The sequence below is a fragment of the Cololabis saira genome, chromosome 4, assembly GCF_033807715.1.
Source record: "Cololabis saira isolate AMF1-May2022 chromosome 4, fColSai1.1, whole genome shotgun sequence".
NCBI classification, from domain to species: domain Eukaryota; kingdom Metazoa; phylum Chordata; class Actinopteri; order Beloniformes; family Belonidae; genus Cololabis; species Cololabis saira.
This window is the reverse complement of record NC_084590.1, coordinates 26,988,209-27,006,541: the sequence shown is the minus strand read 5'-3', so window position 1 is coordinate 27,006,541 and position 18,333 is coordinate 26,988,209. Positions and strand designations below refer to the sequence as shown.

Sequence of the window (18,333 nt, the reverse complement as noted above, 5' to 3'; positions counted from 1 at the left end):
AAGAAAAACTTCAAATGGTCACTAGAATAACTTGAAACAGACAATAATTTACTTGTTTTTTTGAGGAAAAACTTACGTTGGGTTCTATGTACTAACGATACAGTACCACCCTGGCTGTTACTGGTGAAAGGGATCGGCTTAAACTTAGAGGTCAGGTTTTCAAACAGCAGCCGGACACAAGCACAGATGTGACTAAAGTATGGTTTAATAACAATAACAGAGTGCTGTAAGACGTACACAGAGACACAACTGTAGTCTTAAACTTACAAGAAATGTGTATACAACAAGCTGGGTTTGTGGAGGGTATTAGTTGGCAGGTGAAACGGATGAAGGTGATGAGAGCACAGGTGCTGTCCATGATGATGAGAATTGAGGAACGCTGGGAGTTCAATGTACAGAAGGCTGGCGTTTCTGACCGTGGTAGCATGGGAAGAGCGGGCATGACATTAGCCAGAACTCAGATTTAAACCGTACAGTTGACCTAATTCAATTCAATTCAATTTAATTCAATTTTATTTATATAGCATCTATTACAACAGAAGTTGTCTCTAGGCTCTTTCCAGAGACTCAAAACATGTTCCCTGAGCAATTATTACACAAACATAATATAAACAATGGCAGGTAAAAAACTCCCCTAATGGGAGAAAAACCTTAAAGGGGACCTATTATTGCATCTAATACCTATTTTAAACAGGCCTTGAATGTCTTAAAAACAAGCTTTTGATTGTTTTTGCTAAATAAATTAGAAATTCAGCCTCTGAGCCATGTCTTTATCTTCCCAGTCTCTAACCTCATTATCTATGCAGGATTCTGAGTGGGCGGGGAGGCTATGATAATGAGGCACTGTGCTGATTGGCTGCCTGAATGACCCCATACATCGCCAAGAAAAAATGGTGGAAGCTCCGGCCGGCGGAGTTAGTTGTGGGCGTGGTTTCACGCATCGCAGGCCAACCTATGTAAATTGCTCCGTCGTTACGTAACGAAAGGGAGCAGAATCTGAACGGCTCGTAGAAGCCACATCACACTGGACGGCTCATCCGGGCGCCTGTACAGACACGGCAGAATTTGGTTGCTTTCCTCCTTCTCAGAGTTGGCAGGCTGAGGGGAGACCACTTTATATATGTTAAAGCAAGAGAAAACGTGTTTTTCATAATAGGTCCCCTTTAAGCCAAACAGTGGCAAGGGAAAAACTCCCCTTTAGGAGGGAGGAAACCTTGAGCAGGACCTGGATCATAAAGGGGGACCCTCCTACTGAAGACCAGCAGGGCAGAACAGGAAAAGAGAAAACAGACAGAGAGAATGAAGAACAGAGAAAGGTGAGACACAGACACAATGGCTACCTGGTACACTGCAAGGATGACTACATAAACAGATGTAGACAGCAGACACCAAGGCGGTCGGAGAGGGGGGGGACTGCAGGTCATGATGTCAGCAGGCATCTACCAGACATCGATACAGACAGGTGGAAGCAAGCACTGGGATGACCAGAGGGGGGGACCGCAGGCCAGCACGCAGCTCCTGAAGCTCTGGCCTGCAAACATGCACTACAAGAACAATGGAGAACAACGATAGTGATGAGCAGGGCTTAATTTGTGCCGGATCCTGCCGGAACAAGATCCGGTACCTATTTGATTGGATCCTGCACCTCCTTTTATCCATATTCTCTCGGTGTTTTATTTCTCATTGAAGTTACTCATAGATCGCCTTTTTGTCTATTTCGGATGCATTTAATCAGAAAAACGAGAAGAGGGCCCTTTTCTTTCTCTGCTCTCTCCCCGATCTCCTGCGCTGTGCGTCCCGTGACCGTCTCCATCACCAAGCAGCTTTCCCAAATCCAACTCAGCCTGGATCATTTCTCGTGTCCTCTGCTTTTTCCACACATCCAAGTAATGATCTGACATGCTGACATGTTTGCAGCATTTAACACTGCACGCCCCTCACTCCACGCTGTTCGCTGTTTGATTGCGTCATCACACGCCGTTATTAATTGTTCGTTTTTTTCCCTACTTATTCCATCGAACACCGAAAGTGTTTTTTTTTGCTATTTTCACTAAAGGCTGAAATATGGTTCTGCGTCACACCAACGCAGAGCACACGCCGCAGTCGTGACGCCGTCGTGAACCCTTCGGACTTCTCCGTCACTCCATTTGGTCGCGGTGCAGTACCCCCCCGCTGCCGCTAGTTAGCGATCTTTTTCTGAATGGTTTATCCGACTTTTTCCGGTCACAGTAAATCAAAGAGATAAGGACAACTATTGTGCAAAAAAACAAAACAAAAAAAATCACATATAAACGAAGAAAAGAGCCCTGAAAGTTCACTACTGCTTCAAACCGGAAACCGGAAATGCGTTGCTTCCAAGTGAACCAATCACAGCCCTCTCCGTCTGCGTGTGGTCTGCGTTGCCTCGACGCGTAGTTACAATTTTCGGGAGGTGCACGTCAGTGACGGCGCAGGTGACGGCGTGTGGTCTGCGTGGACGAAAACCACACGCCGTAGGCACGGCGTCGTTTTGACGCAGAACCATAACTCAGCCTTAACGCTTTGTTGTGTGTAGGTCTACAGGTGCTGCGCGCTCCATATAGTTAGAGAACGCGTCAATCAGTTTAAGTTTGCTTTTTCTGATTGTAAATAAAACTATCAGCCCTAATTAAAATTTCCCTCCATTGAAAGGAAACGACGTGAGTGAGGAGAGGAGAGACCGAGAGAGAGAGAGAGCCAAGCGGCTGATTGACGCACATTACATGTGCAGCCTATGCATGTTCATGATAATAACTGTGAATAACTGCGAGAAAAGATTACATTGTACAGTATATGGGATGTGAATATTTTAACAGAAACGTAGCCCATATAAAAGGTATCCTATGTTCCGGGACCTCTTCATGGACAAATTAAGCACTGGTGATGAGATACTTATAATTAATAACTGAGAAAGGAAAGAGAAGGAAGGGTGATGGGCACCGCTCAGTGGATCATGTTGGTGTGCCCCTGCAGCATAGGACTATAGCAGCATATCTACAACAAAGCTATCTAAAAGACAAACTGTTTTAGTCTTGTCCTATAGCTGCAGCTATGACTATTGGCTCTAACACACTAGAGTTTACACTAACTATAGGCTTTACCAAACAGAAAGGTTTTAAGTTTGGTTTAAAGGTGGAGCTGGTCTCAGCCTCCTTAACCCAGATTGGAAGTTGGTTCCATAGTAATGGTTCCTGATAGCAGAACGCCCGTCCTCCAAATCTACATTTAGATACTCTAGGAACTACAAGTAAACCTGTACCTTGAGAATGGAGAGCTCTGTTAGGAAAATAAGGTACTATTAGATCTTGCAAATATCACGGAGCTACGCCATTTTGTGCTTTATACGCGAGTACTAAAATTTTGAAATGGATTCCGAGTTTTACGGGTAGCCAATGGAGCGACGCTAACACTGGAGAGACGTGGTCTCTCCTGCTGATTCCTGTCAGCACTCGTGCTGCTGCATTCTGGATCAGCTGGAGCCTATTCAGCAAATTACTTGGACATCCTGCTAATAACACATTACAGTAATCTAGTCTAGAAGATACAAACGCGTGAACTAGTTTTTCGCATCACTCTGCGAGAGGATGTTCCTAATCGTCGCGATATTACGGAGATGGAAAACAACACCAAGGGTTCTCACAGTTGCACTAGAAACCATCGCAACACCATCTAATCCCTTCCTAAAATGCTTTGGACCAAAAATAATAACCTGTGTTTTAATGGAATTTAGAAGCAAAAAAATTGCGGACATCCAGTCCTTGATGTCCCTAAGACATGCCTGGAGAAACGGTTCTGTTTTATCTGGCTTCATAGACAAATAGAGCTGCGTATCATCAGCATAGCAATGAAAATGTATGCTGTGATTCTCGACTAAACTTCCCAAGGGCTACATGTATAAACTAAACAACATTGGCCCTAGCACTGAACCCTGCGATGATGGTGATGAGAGGTGCACGTCAGTGACGATGATGAGATACTTATAATTAATAACTGAGAAAGGAAAGAGAAGGAAGGGTGATGGGCACCGCTCAGTGGATCATGTTGGTGTCCTCCTGCAGCGTAGCCCTATAGCACCTACAACAAAGCTATCTAAAAAACAAACTGTTTTAGTCTTGTCCTATAGCTGCAGTTATGCAGAACACCATAGCAGACGCTCGACTGTTCTGAAGAAACCTCATGTACATGAACAAACTCGAATCTGTCAGATAGATATGATTTAAACCAACCTACAGCTGTCCTTTAATCCCAACAACATGCTCTAACCTGTGCAGTAAAATGCTGATCAACAGTGTCAAAAGCAGCACTGAGGTCCAGTAGAACCAGTATGGACACTACTCCCTTATCTGAGGCCATAAGAAGGTCATTTGTGACTCGAACCAGTGCTGTCTCTGTGCTATGATGCATTCTGAACCCTGACTGAAAAACTTCAAACAGATCATTTCTATACAAATGGTCACATAACTGACTTGCAATTACCTAGGTCTTAAAAATGAGATTGCTTTGCATTGGCTCATAATAGTGCAAAAAGGGAAAGAAATAGGAGCAAATGTTTTCACAATACATATAAAGACGACTATTTATTAAACACCAGCTTTTGTGAGTGAGTGCATCGGTCACCTGTGACACAGGTGACTTGCAAATGTGTAAAGCAACCATTGATGGATAAACTGCAATTTAAGGACAAATTCCACAGAAGGTCCTGGGTTATTTAAAAAAAAAACATTTCCAAACTTCATTAGCCACAGCTTACAAAGCTGTTGGTTGGTAATCGGCATGAGCTTGACTGGTCCATCTGCATCCAGATCTACATCCTATTGAAAATCTATAGAGCCTCATAAAAAGGATAATAAGAAAATTATGGTCGCAGACTGTGTAGCATCTAAAATCTTGTATTTGTCAAAAATAGACACATAGTCCTCATGTTCCCAAGATTTCCCCACTGCTCTTTTGCATGTAATCTCATGAAAGAAAAAAAAAAACATTGAAGCTGGAAGTAAATTATGTCACATCATGGCTAGACTGAGTCACAACTGAAACTTTTCTGGTCAGAAGTCCAGAAGTCACTGTGACATAGAAAGTGCTTAGTAATTATTTTTCTTCTTTTTTTTTTATCCCTAAACAGACTTTATTCCGACTTTGCGAACTCTGCTGGCGCACCATGTGTATCTGATCTACTTGTGTGTGACAGTCATCCAGCTGAACTCTCTCATTGGCATGGTCACTTACAAGCCCAAGTACATTGAGCAGCACTTCAGGCAGTCTGCTTCAAAGGCCAACTTTCTGATGGGTATGGTGCATGTTTCATGATTATTTTTTTTGTATCGTATAAATTATTAGTGTATAACAGCCTTGGAAATCATCAGGAAGCAGAGCGAGGAGAGGCTTTTATGTCTTGATCATCTTGGGTTGGAGACAGAGCTCAAGAGCAGGCTCACTTTGCTTAAATAACTTCTAAAATGAAATATTTAAGTAAAAAACCTGTTCGAAGGTTTACACATTTGACATGCTTGTCACGATAGATTTATATGATTTTTTTTTTTGATTTTCACTTTTCATGAATAAAGAAGACTTTCTAATAAAGGTTGTTGCCAAAGAAGTGGCTTATTGGTATTGTTAAAGAGACTTGTGTAAATGAGCACTGCTATCCACATGAAATAAAATATCTTATGAAATTCATAGCATAAAATGAAAAAAGATCTAGGTTCATGTGGTCTCATTAGAGGAGACTCCTGCTCAAACCAAATTGGCCGCATATGAAAGAGAATATGATATTAGTGACCAGAGCTAATGACGTATTTAGATCAAAGATGGTGTCTTCTCAGTGATGTTAATTGAAGGTACAAAAGCAAAAAAAACTAAAAATAATTTTCCTTTTTCTTATCATGGCAGCTTGTTTAGTCCTTTTATTTCCTCTTAAAATGTTTCAGTTACCAAATCTGCATGCTTGTGTTTAGTGTTAAAATGATAGCCATGCTTTTATCAAATGTAAACCTGTATTTGTTTTGGATTTAGTGCTCACCTAATGTTAATCATCAACACTGCTGTTTTTCGTCATGTCAGGTGTAATTAATATCCCTGCAGTGGCACTGGGGATGTTTTCTGGTGGTCTGCTGATGAAAAGGATGAAACTGAACCTCATGGGAGCGGCCAGGTTTGCCTTTGGCACTTCTCTGATTGGTTACATCCTTTCACTGTTCTTCTTTGCAATGAGCTGCGAGAACGCCAAGGTTGCCGGGGTAACGCTTCCGTACGAAAGGTGAGTCACATATCATCACGTGTTGTAGGAACCCCTGACTCTATAGTAGGAGCCGACCTCCAGAGTTTTGATATTGAAGTTCCTGCAGCCAGAAATAACAAAAAAATAGATTGATCTTTTTTTTTTAAACAGTTTTGTTAAAACCATATTTCCTGTGCTCAATAAAGGTTTATAGTGAGTTTCAGCTCATTATACAATTTTTAGGCACACTATACAGGTACTTATTCAGTTTGACTACTCCTGTCCTACTGCTCTCATAGTGATGCTTTTCTTTTTATGTTTTGAGTCAACAAGCCCCACAGACTAGCTGGTGAGCAGTCAGTGGGTTAAAGACTAGATTTTTCCTACAAGCACAGGATAAGAACCAAATATATTCTCATCTTCAAATGAGTGATGACCATGCTCTTTAACTACTGCATTTAAACAGAATCTTTTTTCGTTTTTTTTTTTACTGCAAATTTTCCATATAGTTGTAAACAGAGTGACCATTAAAGGATACATTGTCCTTTCATTTGCACGGATTTATATAACACCGATGGTATTTGCTTGACAAGTTCCCTTCATGTATGTCCATGGTTTATTTCATGAATCCCATAGCTTATTTACTAGACATGAAAAAATTCTAGTTTTAGTAGCAACCAGTTTTTTATGCCATTTAACAAGAATGATTTTCCATAATTTTGTCGGATCACTTTTGGGTTTTGTTTACATTATTTCACTGTGGGATCATTTGTCTTACAGCTTTGTTTTCACCTCGAAATTGTTGTTTATTGTTGTACGGAGCTGCACAAAGACTTATCCAGCACTGAGTGGGGTTTAGGTCTGGACTTTGAGGTGGACAATCCATTTGTGAAAATGACAACTCCCCGAAAACACTTTGTCACATGTTGAGCCTGATGAATCCTGACTTTGTCATCCTGGAATATGCTTTCCAGATTTTAATAATACATTGGACAGTTCTTAACCCAGTTTTAGTATTTTCAGCAATCTCCTTATTGGTCAGGCTCAAGCAAACCTAACTAAGTTGAATCTCTGCTCGCTGCATCTGTTTGATAACAGCACCGGAAACATAGTAGTCACTGCAGGAGCGTCACGCTGGCAGGCTCTTTACTAGTTGTTTAGTTAAATCCATGTGGTAACTTTCGGTGAGGGGGGGTTAGGGCCAGGCTATCTACAGTATGTATCTCTCAGTTGCATCTCTTTTCTGCCCTTTTTTTCCAGCTTAGATAACATATCTTATGACAAACACTCCATGTTTGCAGCCTGCAACACAGACTGTTTGTGTTCATCAAGTGATTGGGACCCAGTTTGTGGGCAGAACGGCATCACATACGTTTCTCCCTGTCTTGCTGGCTGCACCATCTCCACGGGCTCTGGGAAGAACACAGTAAGTTGCCGTGGGACTACGTTCATACACAATTAAATTAGTCTTATCCTGAACTAAACCTATAAGGTGTGGCAACTGCAGTAGGAAGGAGGAAGGCTTAGCAAAAGGCAAACCAAAATGCGGCCTGGGTTTGAGTACGTCACACATTCATGCATTTTCCGCCGGGCAATATTTTCCATTTCTATTTTAACAACTTCATATTATGCTTTGCTGGGCCTTTTAAATATTATAATTTACTTTAACTGTAATATACTCAGTTTTAGCCTGTCTAACTTTCATTTTACAAGGTGCACAATTCATTAAACAGTAAATAAAAGTTTTTAAACTGAAATTATAGTTTTGGCCCTACTACTTTCTTTAAACCAGAATATTTGAAAGGAGATAAGTGATTAATCCTAACAAGTAGTAAGACAAAGTCTTATTTGTTATATAAGGTAACAACAAATATAGGTAAAAATACCACTGTGGCATTTATAGTTTATAATTTTGCTCTTTCACACTTTATGATCTACTAAATCCTTCTGATTGAGAGAAAGCAGAAACGTAAACCACACAACACACATCCCTACTTGTACATTTGTCGTTAGTTTGGGTTCTCATATGACTGTTTCCTCAGCATTATCTTGTGTTTGCTTGCGTGCGTGTACAGTGGGGAGAACAAGTATTTGATACACTGCTGATTTTGCAGGTTTTCCCACTTGCAAAGCATGTAGAAGTCTGTAATTTTTATCATAGGTACTCTTCAACTGTGAGTGACAGAATCTAAAAAAAAAATCCAGAAAATCACATTGTATGATTTTTAAGTAATTAATTTGCATTTTATTGCATGACATAAGTATTTGATCACCTGTCAACCAGTAAGACTTCCGGCTCTCACAGACCTGTTAGTTCTTCTTTAAGAAGCCCTCCTGTTCTCCACTCATTACCTGTATTAACTGCACCTGTTTGAACTCGATACCTGTATAAAAGACACCTGTCCACACACTCAATCAAACAAACTCCAACCTCTCCACAATGGCCAAGACCAGAGAGCTGTGTAAGGACATCAGGGATAAAATTGTAGACCTGCACAAGGCTGGGATGGGCTACAGGACAATAGGCAAGCAGCTTGGTGAGAAGGCAACAACTGTTGGCACAATTATTAGAAAATGGAAGAAGTTCAAGATGACGGTCAATCTCCCTCGGTCTGGGGCTCCATGCAAAATCTCACCTGGTGGGGCATCAATGATCATGAGGAAGGTGAGGGATCAGCCCAGAACTACACGGCAGGACCTGGTCAATGACCTGAAGAGAGCTGGGACCACAGTCTCAAAGAAAACCATTAGTAACACACTACGCCGTCATGGATTAAAATCCTGCAGCGCACGCAAGGTCCCCCTGCTCAAGCCAGTGCTTGTCAAGGCCCGTCTGAAGTTTGCCAATGACCATCTGGATGATCCAGAGGAGGAATGGGAGAAGGTCATGTGGTCTGATGAGACTAAAATAGAGCTTTTTGGTCTAAACTCCATTCGCCGTGTTTGGAGGAAGAAGAAGGATGAGTACAACCCCAAGAACACCATCCCAACCGTGAAGCATGGAGGTGGAAACATCATTCTTTGGGGATGCTTTTCTGCAAAGGGGACAGGACGACTGCACCAACTGAGGGGAGGATGGATGGGGCCATGTATCGCCAGATCTTGGCCAACAACCTCCTTCCCTCAGTAAGAGCATTGAAGATGGGTCGTGGCTGGGTCTTCCAGCATGACAACGACCCGAAACACACAGCCAGGGCAACTAAGGAGTGGCTCCGTAAGAAGCATTTCAAGGTCCTGGAGTGGCCTAGCCAGTCTCCAGACCTGAACCCAATAGAAAATCTTTGGAGGGAGCTGAAAGTCCGTATTGCCCAGCGACAGCCCCGAAACCTGAAGGATCTGGAGAAGATCTGTATGGAGGAGTGGGCCAAAATCCCTGCTGCAGTGTGTGCAAACCTGGTCAAGAACTACAGGAAACGTCTGATCTCTGTAATTGCAAACAAAGGTTTCTGTACCAAATATTAAGTTCTGTTTTTCTGATGTATCAAATACTTATGTCATGCAATAAAATGCAAATTAATTACTTAAAAATCATACAATGTGATTTTCTGGATTTTTTTTTTAGATTCCATCACTCACAGTTGAAGAATACCTATGATAAAAATTACAGACTTCTACATGCTTTGCAAGTGGGAAAACCTGCAAAATCGGCAGTGTATCAAATACTTGTTCTCCCCACTGTATGTGTTTGTTTCTCCAGATCTTCTCTAACTGTAGCTGTGTTGGTGCTGCTGGAAACTTCACGGCCGGCATGGGCCAGTGCCCTGAACAGGACGACTGCAACATGATGTTCCCATACTTCTTGGCTCTCTCTGTCATCACTTCCTTTATCATCTCTCTTGGGGGAACTCCAGGCTACATGCTTCTCATCAGGTTAGATTTAAATGTTAACAAAAAGAATGAAAAGGGGCTTTGAAGTAACAAAATGTTCTGATGTCCCTTATTTTTACTTCATGACTGAGTAGTGCTCCAACTAATTGGTAACTTCCTTAGTAGATGTGTATTCCCATATCTTATTTGTCAATTTGCAAATCTTTGTCCATTCTAACTACAAAGCGAGTAGATGAGGAAGAGATACAACATGATGCAAATAGCGAGCATCATTTTAAATCAGTGTCAAACCAATGACTTAAAAGGTATTTCTTTACATGTTTTACAAACGTTCAGACTCGAGAGCACAGATATGATTTAAACCAATTTAGAGCTGTCCCTTTAATCCCAACAACATGCTCTAACTCTAACTCTAACCCTGGTCCTAAGCTGATGATGACCATTAATTAGAATCAGGTGTGGTGATGCAAAGAGACATCTAAACATGCAGGACTGCGGCTCCCTAGCACCAGGTTGCCGACCCCTGCTCTAACCTGTGCAGTAAAATGCTGTGATCGACAGTGTCAAAAGCAGCACTGAGGTCCAGCAGAACTAGCATGGAAACTAATCCATTATCAGAAGCTATAAGAGGGTCATTAGTGACTCTAAGCAGCACCATTTCTGTGCTGTGATGTATTCTGAACCCTGACTGAAAAACCTCAAATAGATCTGTGTCAGCCTAGCTACAGTGCTGAACAGAAAATGTGTTTTTTGTAAAATTATTATTATTGGTGTTTCTATCAATGATGAGTAATATGCTGTTCTAGCATTGTGAATGGCTTTTTTATATACTATTAGACTATCTTTCCATGCACAATGAGAATGTACAGATTTCAAGAGTACCACTTCCTGTAGATTTTATGCACTTTTGTCTCAGCATGCAGATATGTAAATTATACCAGGGAGCTAAGCTCCTATGGTTAGAGACCCTTTCTCTCAATAGTGCAACTGCATTTAAATTAGAAAATATATATATTTATTAAAGCTGACTAGAATACAAAGCATGGAAATAAGTCAAAAACAAACTAAGCTGAACAGAAGAGGAGCTCTACGAAAGGAATTTACAAAAGTAAACCACATCCAGCTAAACAAAACATAATCCACATACTATGACATGAATTCATAAATACTGTGTGAAAACACGTCACCTTAATTCCATGGCCAGAGGCAGATGTCTGCTTTTTCTTGTTTCATAATGATCAAAAAACAAATGAAATGTTTATAACTGCATTTCATAATTGTATTTACAACCGTCATTTAAGTTGGATAAAAAGAGGGCAAACGTTTTTTATTTAGAGCAACTATAACCCATAAATGTATGTTGATGGGGGGAGAGAGAATCAAACAAGACTAATGAATGTGTACATCACCCACTACATCTAATAAAAGTAAACCAGGTAGATATTTGTGTGAAATGACTCAGTTCTCTGATCATTGCAGACATTCCTACTGCATTCAAAGTAAATATCAATATGATCTCACTTTAAAAGTATCAACTGGTTAGGCATTTCCACATAGTACATTTGCTTGTTATAAAAAATAATTTTTCTTCATAAAGGATTGTGTTCAGTAGACATTAAATTCAAACTCACAACACTGTCCTTGATATGTGAGTTCTGGTGGGGCATTTTTTTCATTTGTCAAACTGTTATCATCTGATCTCACTGATTAGCTTTTCAGACCAATGAGACAACTGTGACAGGTTAATGAGGAGTTTATAAATCACATTAGCCTTTGGTTTACAGATTGGCTCCTTTTTTTTCTTCTTTTGCATCCTGAACTGCTGTTCATGAACCAAAATAGCAGGAATTCTTGTAGATGCTCAAACACTTCCTCCTTTGCACTCTTTACTGCCTTTAACTATTTGTAGTTGTACTTTCAGTGCACATTTTCCTGCATTGTGCAGATTTTGATCCAGTTATGCCAAAAAAAAAAATTCTTACATTTACTTTATTGTTATCTGAGTTTGCACAAGGTTAACGTTTCCTGTCTGCAGACCTTATGTCTACGTGATCAGCTTTTTTCAAGTTTCCAGGCAAATCTGTGAACTGATCTCATTGCTCTTAAAGCACAAGCTCTACGGTTGCGCACCGGTGTGTAATTTCCCTGTGAGAAGTGGTGATGCTAAATGGCTTGTGTGATGTATACAAAAAATACATTTTGATGACGTGTGCTTCTTTAAAGGAGCATGAGGCTCCTTTTAAGAAATGAGACTCTCTAGCGCCACCCTTCGCCACGACGGCCGTCGGGGGTACTGCAGCCAACAGTGAAGCCGGCACGGGAGAACGGGGAGAACGCGCATGCAGCGTCATGTGACGTCACATCCGCAGGACAGCGCGGGAAAAGCGGCCCAAGCCTTGCAGCACATTTTGCAGCACACAGCCTGTTCAAGGCAACGGACAGATATACTAGAGGGCTCACTCTTTTTGGTTTGGAACGCTTCATCTGACATTATTAATAGAAAAATTAAAACGTATACAATTTTTTTTCATAAATCCTGCCTCAAGCTCCTTTAAATTAGATATGATTAATCTGTGAGAGGCAGGTGCACACCGAATCAGTGAGCTGTTAAGAATAACAAATGATGGTCACTCACGACTTACAAGAATGGAAACTATTACCACTCTTTAAGCTGAAATCTAACACTCTTTCCACAAAGGAAGTGTGTCATTACAGTTTTTCTCAAGAGGATTATGACACAAGCCATGTAACTACTGTTCAGACTTGCAGCAAAAGCAGATTTAGGATGAAGAGGGTGGAGCTTTTCTGGGGCTGTGTGGGTGATATTCTGTGCCATGTGTTGCTCGGTACTTGAGATTTAGTAAGGGATGGAGGAATGTTTTTGCCTTCTTGCCTAGTGACTGGATGTTTCATCAAGTCGATAGTATTGAACTGCTTAAGAAAAGAGTGCAGGAAAAAGCAGGCAGGAGAGCCATTTGAAAATCCAATAAAGCTAGAAATCCACCTGAAAATAGCCTGGGGCACTTCCATGTGACGGATTATCAGAAGAAACTCGAAGGATAATTACCAGCTGAAGACAAAAATGCTTTTAAAGTCTTTTCTGATGGATAAATTAATAGAGACTAGACCTCTTAGACTTTGGCTGTAAAGGATTTTACCTATAGACCCGATTAAGATCCATCTGGAACCTGTCCAGGCCTGATGCACAGGTCCATCAAAACATACAACATCTATGCTTTGAAGGAGATATATTCTGTTTTTTTTTTTAAGTTGACCCAGAGCCTTAATGAAATGATTGTGACATGCTTTGGTCAAATTACCACAGGGAAACAGTACTGCTGTTGTCCTTTCAACATGTTTACTGCCCCGCTCCTAGCAAGCACCAACCATGAGACTCCATGCGGAACTAAGATCTGTTGCAGTTCCTCGACTGACCGATAGAGGCTGGACTCAAAAGCGAGTCAATCTCCACCGATGCCTGTGTTGAAATGTCTGACTTTAGAGCAGGAATAGACACATTTCAACACAAATGGTCAACACATTAAATGGTATATCCACCATCAATGTCTGATGGCAGCTCTGCAGAATTTTCAGCGGACTTGGACAAAGAAGCTGGGAGCAGCAATAACTTTGATTGATGGTGGTATGTTTCCGTTGGCTTCCGAAGCAACATGCCAGCGAAAAACAGGCTTCAAGACTTTTCTTTAGAAACCAATGGCTCACGTGACCAAATGCTTTGTCTATTGATTTATACAGTCTATGGTTCATAGTAGCTGATTTAACGGCGGAGTAAAAAAGAAGAATAGCAAATGCTCTGTGATATAAATGTTGGGAGAGGAAAAATGGGAGGCTGGATTATTCTACTCACAGCTCGGTCTGTGATGTCACATATGGCCTTAATACTTAAATTACATTCTTGGACTGTGCAAAATCCAGTGACACGATTGTATTGCATCAGGGTTTTTGATTTGATTGTCACTTCAGACATCTTATTATACATTCTCAAGCACTATTTTTCATTTCTCCTCTTTAAAGACAAGAAACAATACAGTCTTATAAACAGTTGAAATATGTTGGGATTTTACTGATTTAACTACACTGGTGCAAAAACTATTGTGGATATGTTGGAGGTTCCGGTGCTGCACAGCAGCCTCTGCTGGTGGACTTTCCACCTTTCAAAGAGATATTTTGTTACTCGTGAAGAAGACGCATGCCCTAGTTTTCATCCCCTGCTGTCACTTCTCCACCCCTACACTCAAAAGTGTGTTTATTGTTTATAAATAGAAATGTAAGTAAGCTAAGGTTAAAAGAACTTCATTTTCTGTTGAGAAGCGAACGTGTAAATACATTTAAAGATGCATAAGATCCCCTGAGGTAACGTTAGCTGATCTAAATGCCCGGTGCTAATAAACAAATGAAATTGCCTTGTACCGTGTTGTCTTTTCTTTTTACTTCACTTGTCTTCGCTATTCAGCTTTTTTTTGTTTTTATTGAGGTTAAACAGGCCAGTTTTAAAACCTCTTTTCAAACACCCATTTGCTATGATAAGAATTCATCTGTATTAGCCCTTTTACCGTTCCACGTTGTATTTATGACACCTTATGAGGTGTTTTATATCTCAGTGTTAACATGTTTTCTCTGTTCATAGTGCTTTGATTGAATCTGACGGTAACTCTTAAATGATGGAAGAGCTTTTGTGAATAAGAAAAGAGACTTGTTTTGTGAGCTGAAAATGTCTTTTTAGCACCATTTATAAAAAGATATTAATTTCTTTTTACCGTATTTTAACAGGTGCATCAAACCACAGCTGAAATCTTTGGCTCTAGGTTTCCATGCTTTGGCGACACGTACACTCGGTGAGTCTCCTCGTGAGTCTGAATCTGCTCGGTTTCAGTCCTGAGAGATTTAATTATAAAAATATGTCTGTGGTCGTGCAGCGGGAATCCCAGCACCCATCTACTTTGGAGCAATTATTGACACCACCTGTCTCAAATGGGGTCAGAAGAGATGCGGAGGCATAGGAGCATGCAGGATCTACAACACCACTGCCTACAGGTACTCCAGTTATAGTCATTTACCAAGCCATTTACTCTCCCACTTGTTTTATTTACATGTAATTGCCACCAGTCCATGTGATGTCATGACAGATTAAGTCTATTTTAAGTCTAATTTAATGTCTTTCAGGATAGCATACCTGGGCCTGACTCTGAGCCTGCGGACTATCTCATTTGTCATTTGCATCCCGGGCTTCATCCTGCTCAGTCGGCAGCTGAAGAGGGAGGAAAGAATTGCTGCACACGGAGCTCTGACAAATGGGGGAACTGAACTGGAGGCACTCAGGAAGGAAGAGTTTGTGGTTTTGAATTCTGAACAACCACTACACACATCAGACACCAGCACAGACAGGCACACCCGGCTGTGACAGAGCCTGCAGGACTGACTCTTCTCATCTCTCTCATCACCCAAAGTATATACAGAGTGATGCCGTGCACATACATACCCACAAATGAGATTTGCAGGGAATCACATGTTGTGTCCAATCATCTCATATAAAGCATAAAATCTATATTTGTACTACTGAGCGTGTTGACGCGTTGTGAATATGACAAACATTTGATATACCTGATATATTTCTTGAATGTATATGCTGTTGTGGTTTGGTATTTTTTCTGTTAAGAAAAGAAGATATTTTTCACTTTTAGTCCTGGCACAGAGATTAGACAGGATGTGTGACCAAAAAACAGAACAACTACTGTATGAACACCAGCATTTATTAAGCTGCCTCTGTCACATTGTTCTTTCAAATGGAGGTTTTTCTTCCTGTGAACAGACAAGGAGAAGTGGCCTTACAAACCAGAGGCACAACGTAAAAGCACGAGGAAAGCCAGGCTTTCGAAAAAATTATATTTCAAGACAAGTTGATCTGCAAATACATGCTCGGGCAAGGACTTCAGTAAAATCAAGAGGACTTGGTGGTTGTAGATGTGACGTACAGTATGCAGTATGTGCCTCATTCATTCAGCAGTTACCTCCAACTTTGTGCCATCAGTCCTGCTGACAGAAGAGTGGTTTTCAACATTTTAATACTATTACATTCTACTTTGAAAACTTCGAGCTCTAAGTCTCATAGTCATGTGGAAATATGTGTAATTTCTGACTGACTAAAACGTTTTTGCTCTGACTTAAAGCTAAAAGTTTGGTCTGATAGTATTGCGGTTTGTGTTGTGTGTTTCTGGATGTGAACTTTGGTATTCATAATCACTACAAATGAAAGTTGTATTTTAGTGTTATCTGCTTGTATAGTGGAGGTTGTCCTGATTTCAATCTTCAAAATGTCCACAAGGAGGCAACGCTATTTTATTAGTTAACAAATAGTGGTCCCAGTTAACTTTTTATTTATTTTTAATTTTTAATTTTATTTTATGATTGTGCTGCATTTTCTTGAGAGAACATTTTCCACACTCATCTTATTTAAATGCTGATCTTAATTATTCAGAAGTGGGTCTCAGCAGGCTCTGGTGTTAAATAATCATTGATTGTGCCTTGGAAGAGGCAGCGTTTGTACTGTTGCATATTGATTAATAGTATACTATATGTTGTTTGACTATTTTGGGAGGGTGGCGGGCACTGTGTGTGTGAAGTTTTACCACTGGAAGCATTCATATGTTGCTGATTTGTGAGTAAGTCTGTAATTTTTGCTTCCAGATCCTCAGCCGTTGTTACGTTTGCTTCAACGCTCAGTTGATTGTGTAGTTTTGTGTGTGAAAGAGGTCAGCTGTGCCAAAATCCAGAAAAAGTGTTGTCTTTTCATGGGTTTTTCTTGTCTTATTTTTATATGGAGAAATTAATCCTAAAATTAGTGTGCCCGTTTGTGAAATCAATGATTCCTAAAAAGTAAGTCAAGCAAATAGTAACTATAGAAAAAAAAAGGTCCTGAATGTAATATAGGAATTGTCCAACTTATTCAAAGTTTCTGTGTGATCTGGAAGAAAAAAAAAACAAAAAAAAATGTTTTGACTTATTCTCTAGTATTTATTGAGATAAATACTGTAAGGTCCTGCTTTAATTTTGTTGCTTAATCATTAAGAAACAGGTCAGAAACACTGTCATGGTCAAGGACATACTGTATATGTCTGACAATCTAATACATCCTGAATTAAACCACAAGGCATCAAGCCCTTCATCCTTCATTATCACTATATAAAGTGAACCTGTTACATGAAAACGTTTTCAGGAAAAAAAAAGAAAAAGTGTCAAATCATTGGATTTAATACGTTGAGAAACAACTAAGGTGCATTTTTCCCATCTGCAAGCCAAACTTATTGGAAATTAACAATTATAATACTACTTAAAATCCACATAGATTGTGAGGATTTGAGTATTTTTCTGAGAAGGAATCATGTTTGTATCAGTTCAGCCCATGACTGAGTTGAGATGCAGTTTGTCTGCACTTTTACCTGTGCAATTTAAAGGGATGGTACATCATTCTATGATATTTCCAACCCAGTGTGCTTCTGTTACATTTAAGAAATAATCCTCACCATCTGCTAGCACCGCATCTTATGAGTATACAGTACAATAAAAAAAAAAAAAGAAAATATAACTCAGTCCTCATACACAGAACCTGAAACATGAAAAGGGGGGTGGCGCAGCTGGAAGGTCCTGGGTTCAATTGTCGCCAGAGACGCTGTGGGTGCTGAGGGCGTTTTAAGTTCCCCCATGACTTCAGCACCCACACCCTGGGTGGAGTTGGAGAAAGGGCTTTTCAGTGTTGAGTTTGCAGGACTGGACGAAAAAAAATCGGGATAAAAATATTTCCCCCCAAAAGAACAACCTGAACAAGCCATAACAAACATCACTCCACACAAGGTGCATTTCCACTACGAGGAGCTCAGGGTAAATCTGCCAGAAAGGAACCATTTACAGGGCCGACCTTCTCCTCAGCCCCTTCAGCTGGCAGGTCTCTTATGCAGTAAGCAGAAGAATAAAGAAGAGAAACACATAAACAACAGATGCTACTTGTGTTTTTTTTTTTTTTTTTTTTAAACATACACTGCAGTCGTAGCGATTGAGATTAAACAAACCTCCCCCCACCCGGACCTGTATTTGGTATAATATGGCAACAGGACTTGAACCAACTCGTCGCTCCATCCAACATGGAACAAATGATTAAATTAATGATTAAATGATTTGGAGGTCACATGATTTATGTAAATATAAGAGTGCTGAACATAATTTAAAAGTACTCATCAGAGACCCCCCCCCCCCAA

At 40.4% G+C, this 18,333-nt stretch overlaps 1 protein-coding gene across 1 annotated transcript in view; it reads left to right on the top strand.

The window, feature by feature from the left end:
- The window catches only part of LOC133441703 (solute carrier organic anion transporter family member 1C1-like), a 52,896-nt gene extending 34,665 nt beyond the window's left edge, over positions 1-18,231 (top strand). Inside the window, exons 9-15 of the mRNA XM_061719277.1 lie at positions 5,141-5,305; positions 6,079-6,274; positions 7,496-7,661; positions 9,933-10,105; positions 14,855-14,919; positions 15,001-15,118; positions 15,248-18,231. Coding sequence (XP_061575261.1) covers positions 5,141-5,305; positions 6,079-6,274; positions 7,496-7,661; positions 9,933-10,105; positions 14,855-14,919; positions 15,001-15,118; positions 15,248-15,485 — 1,121 coding nt within the window. The 3' untranslated portion in view covers positions 15,486-18,231. The remainder of the gene's footprint in view (positions 1-5,140; positions 5,306-6,078; positions 6,275-7,495; positions 7,662-9,932; positions 10,106-14,854; positions 14,920-15,000; positions 15,119-15,247) is intronic.
- The last annotated feature ends 102 nt before the right edge of the window (positions 18,232-18,333 follow it).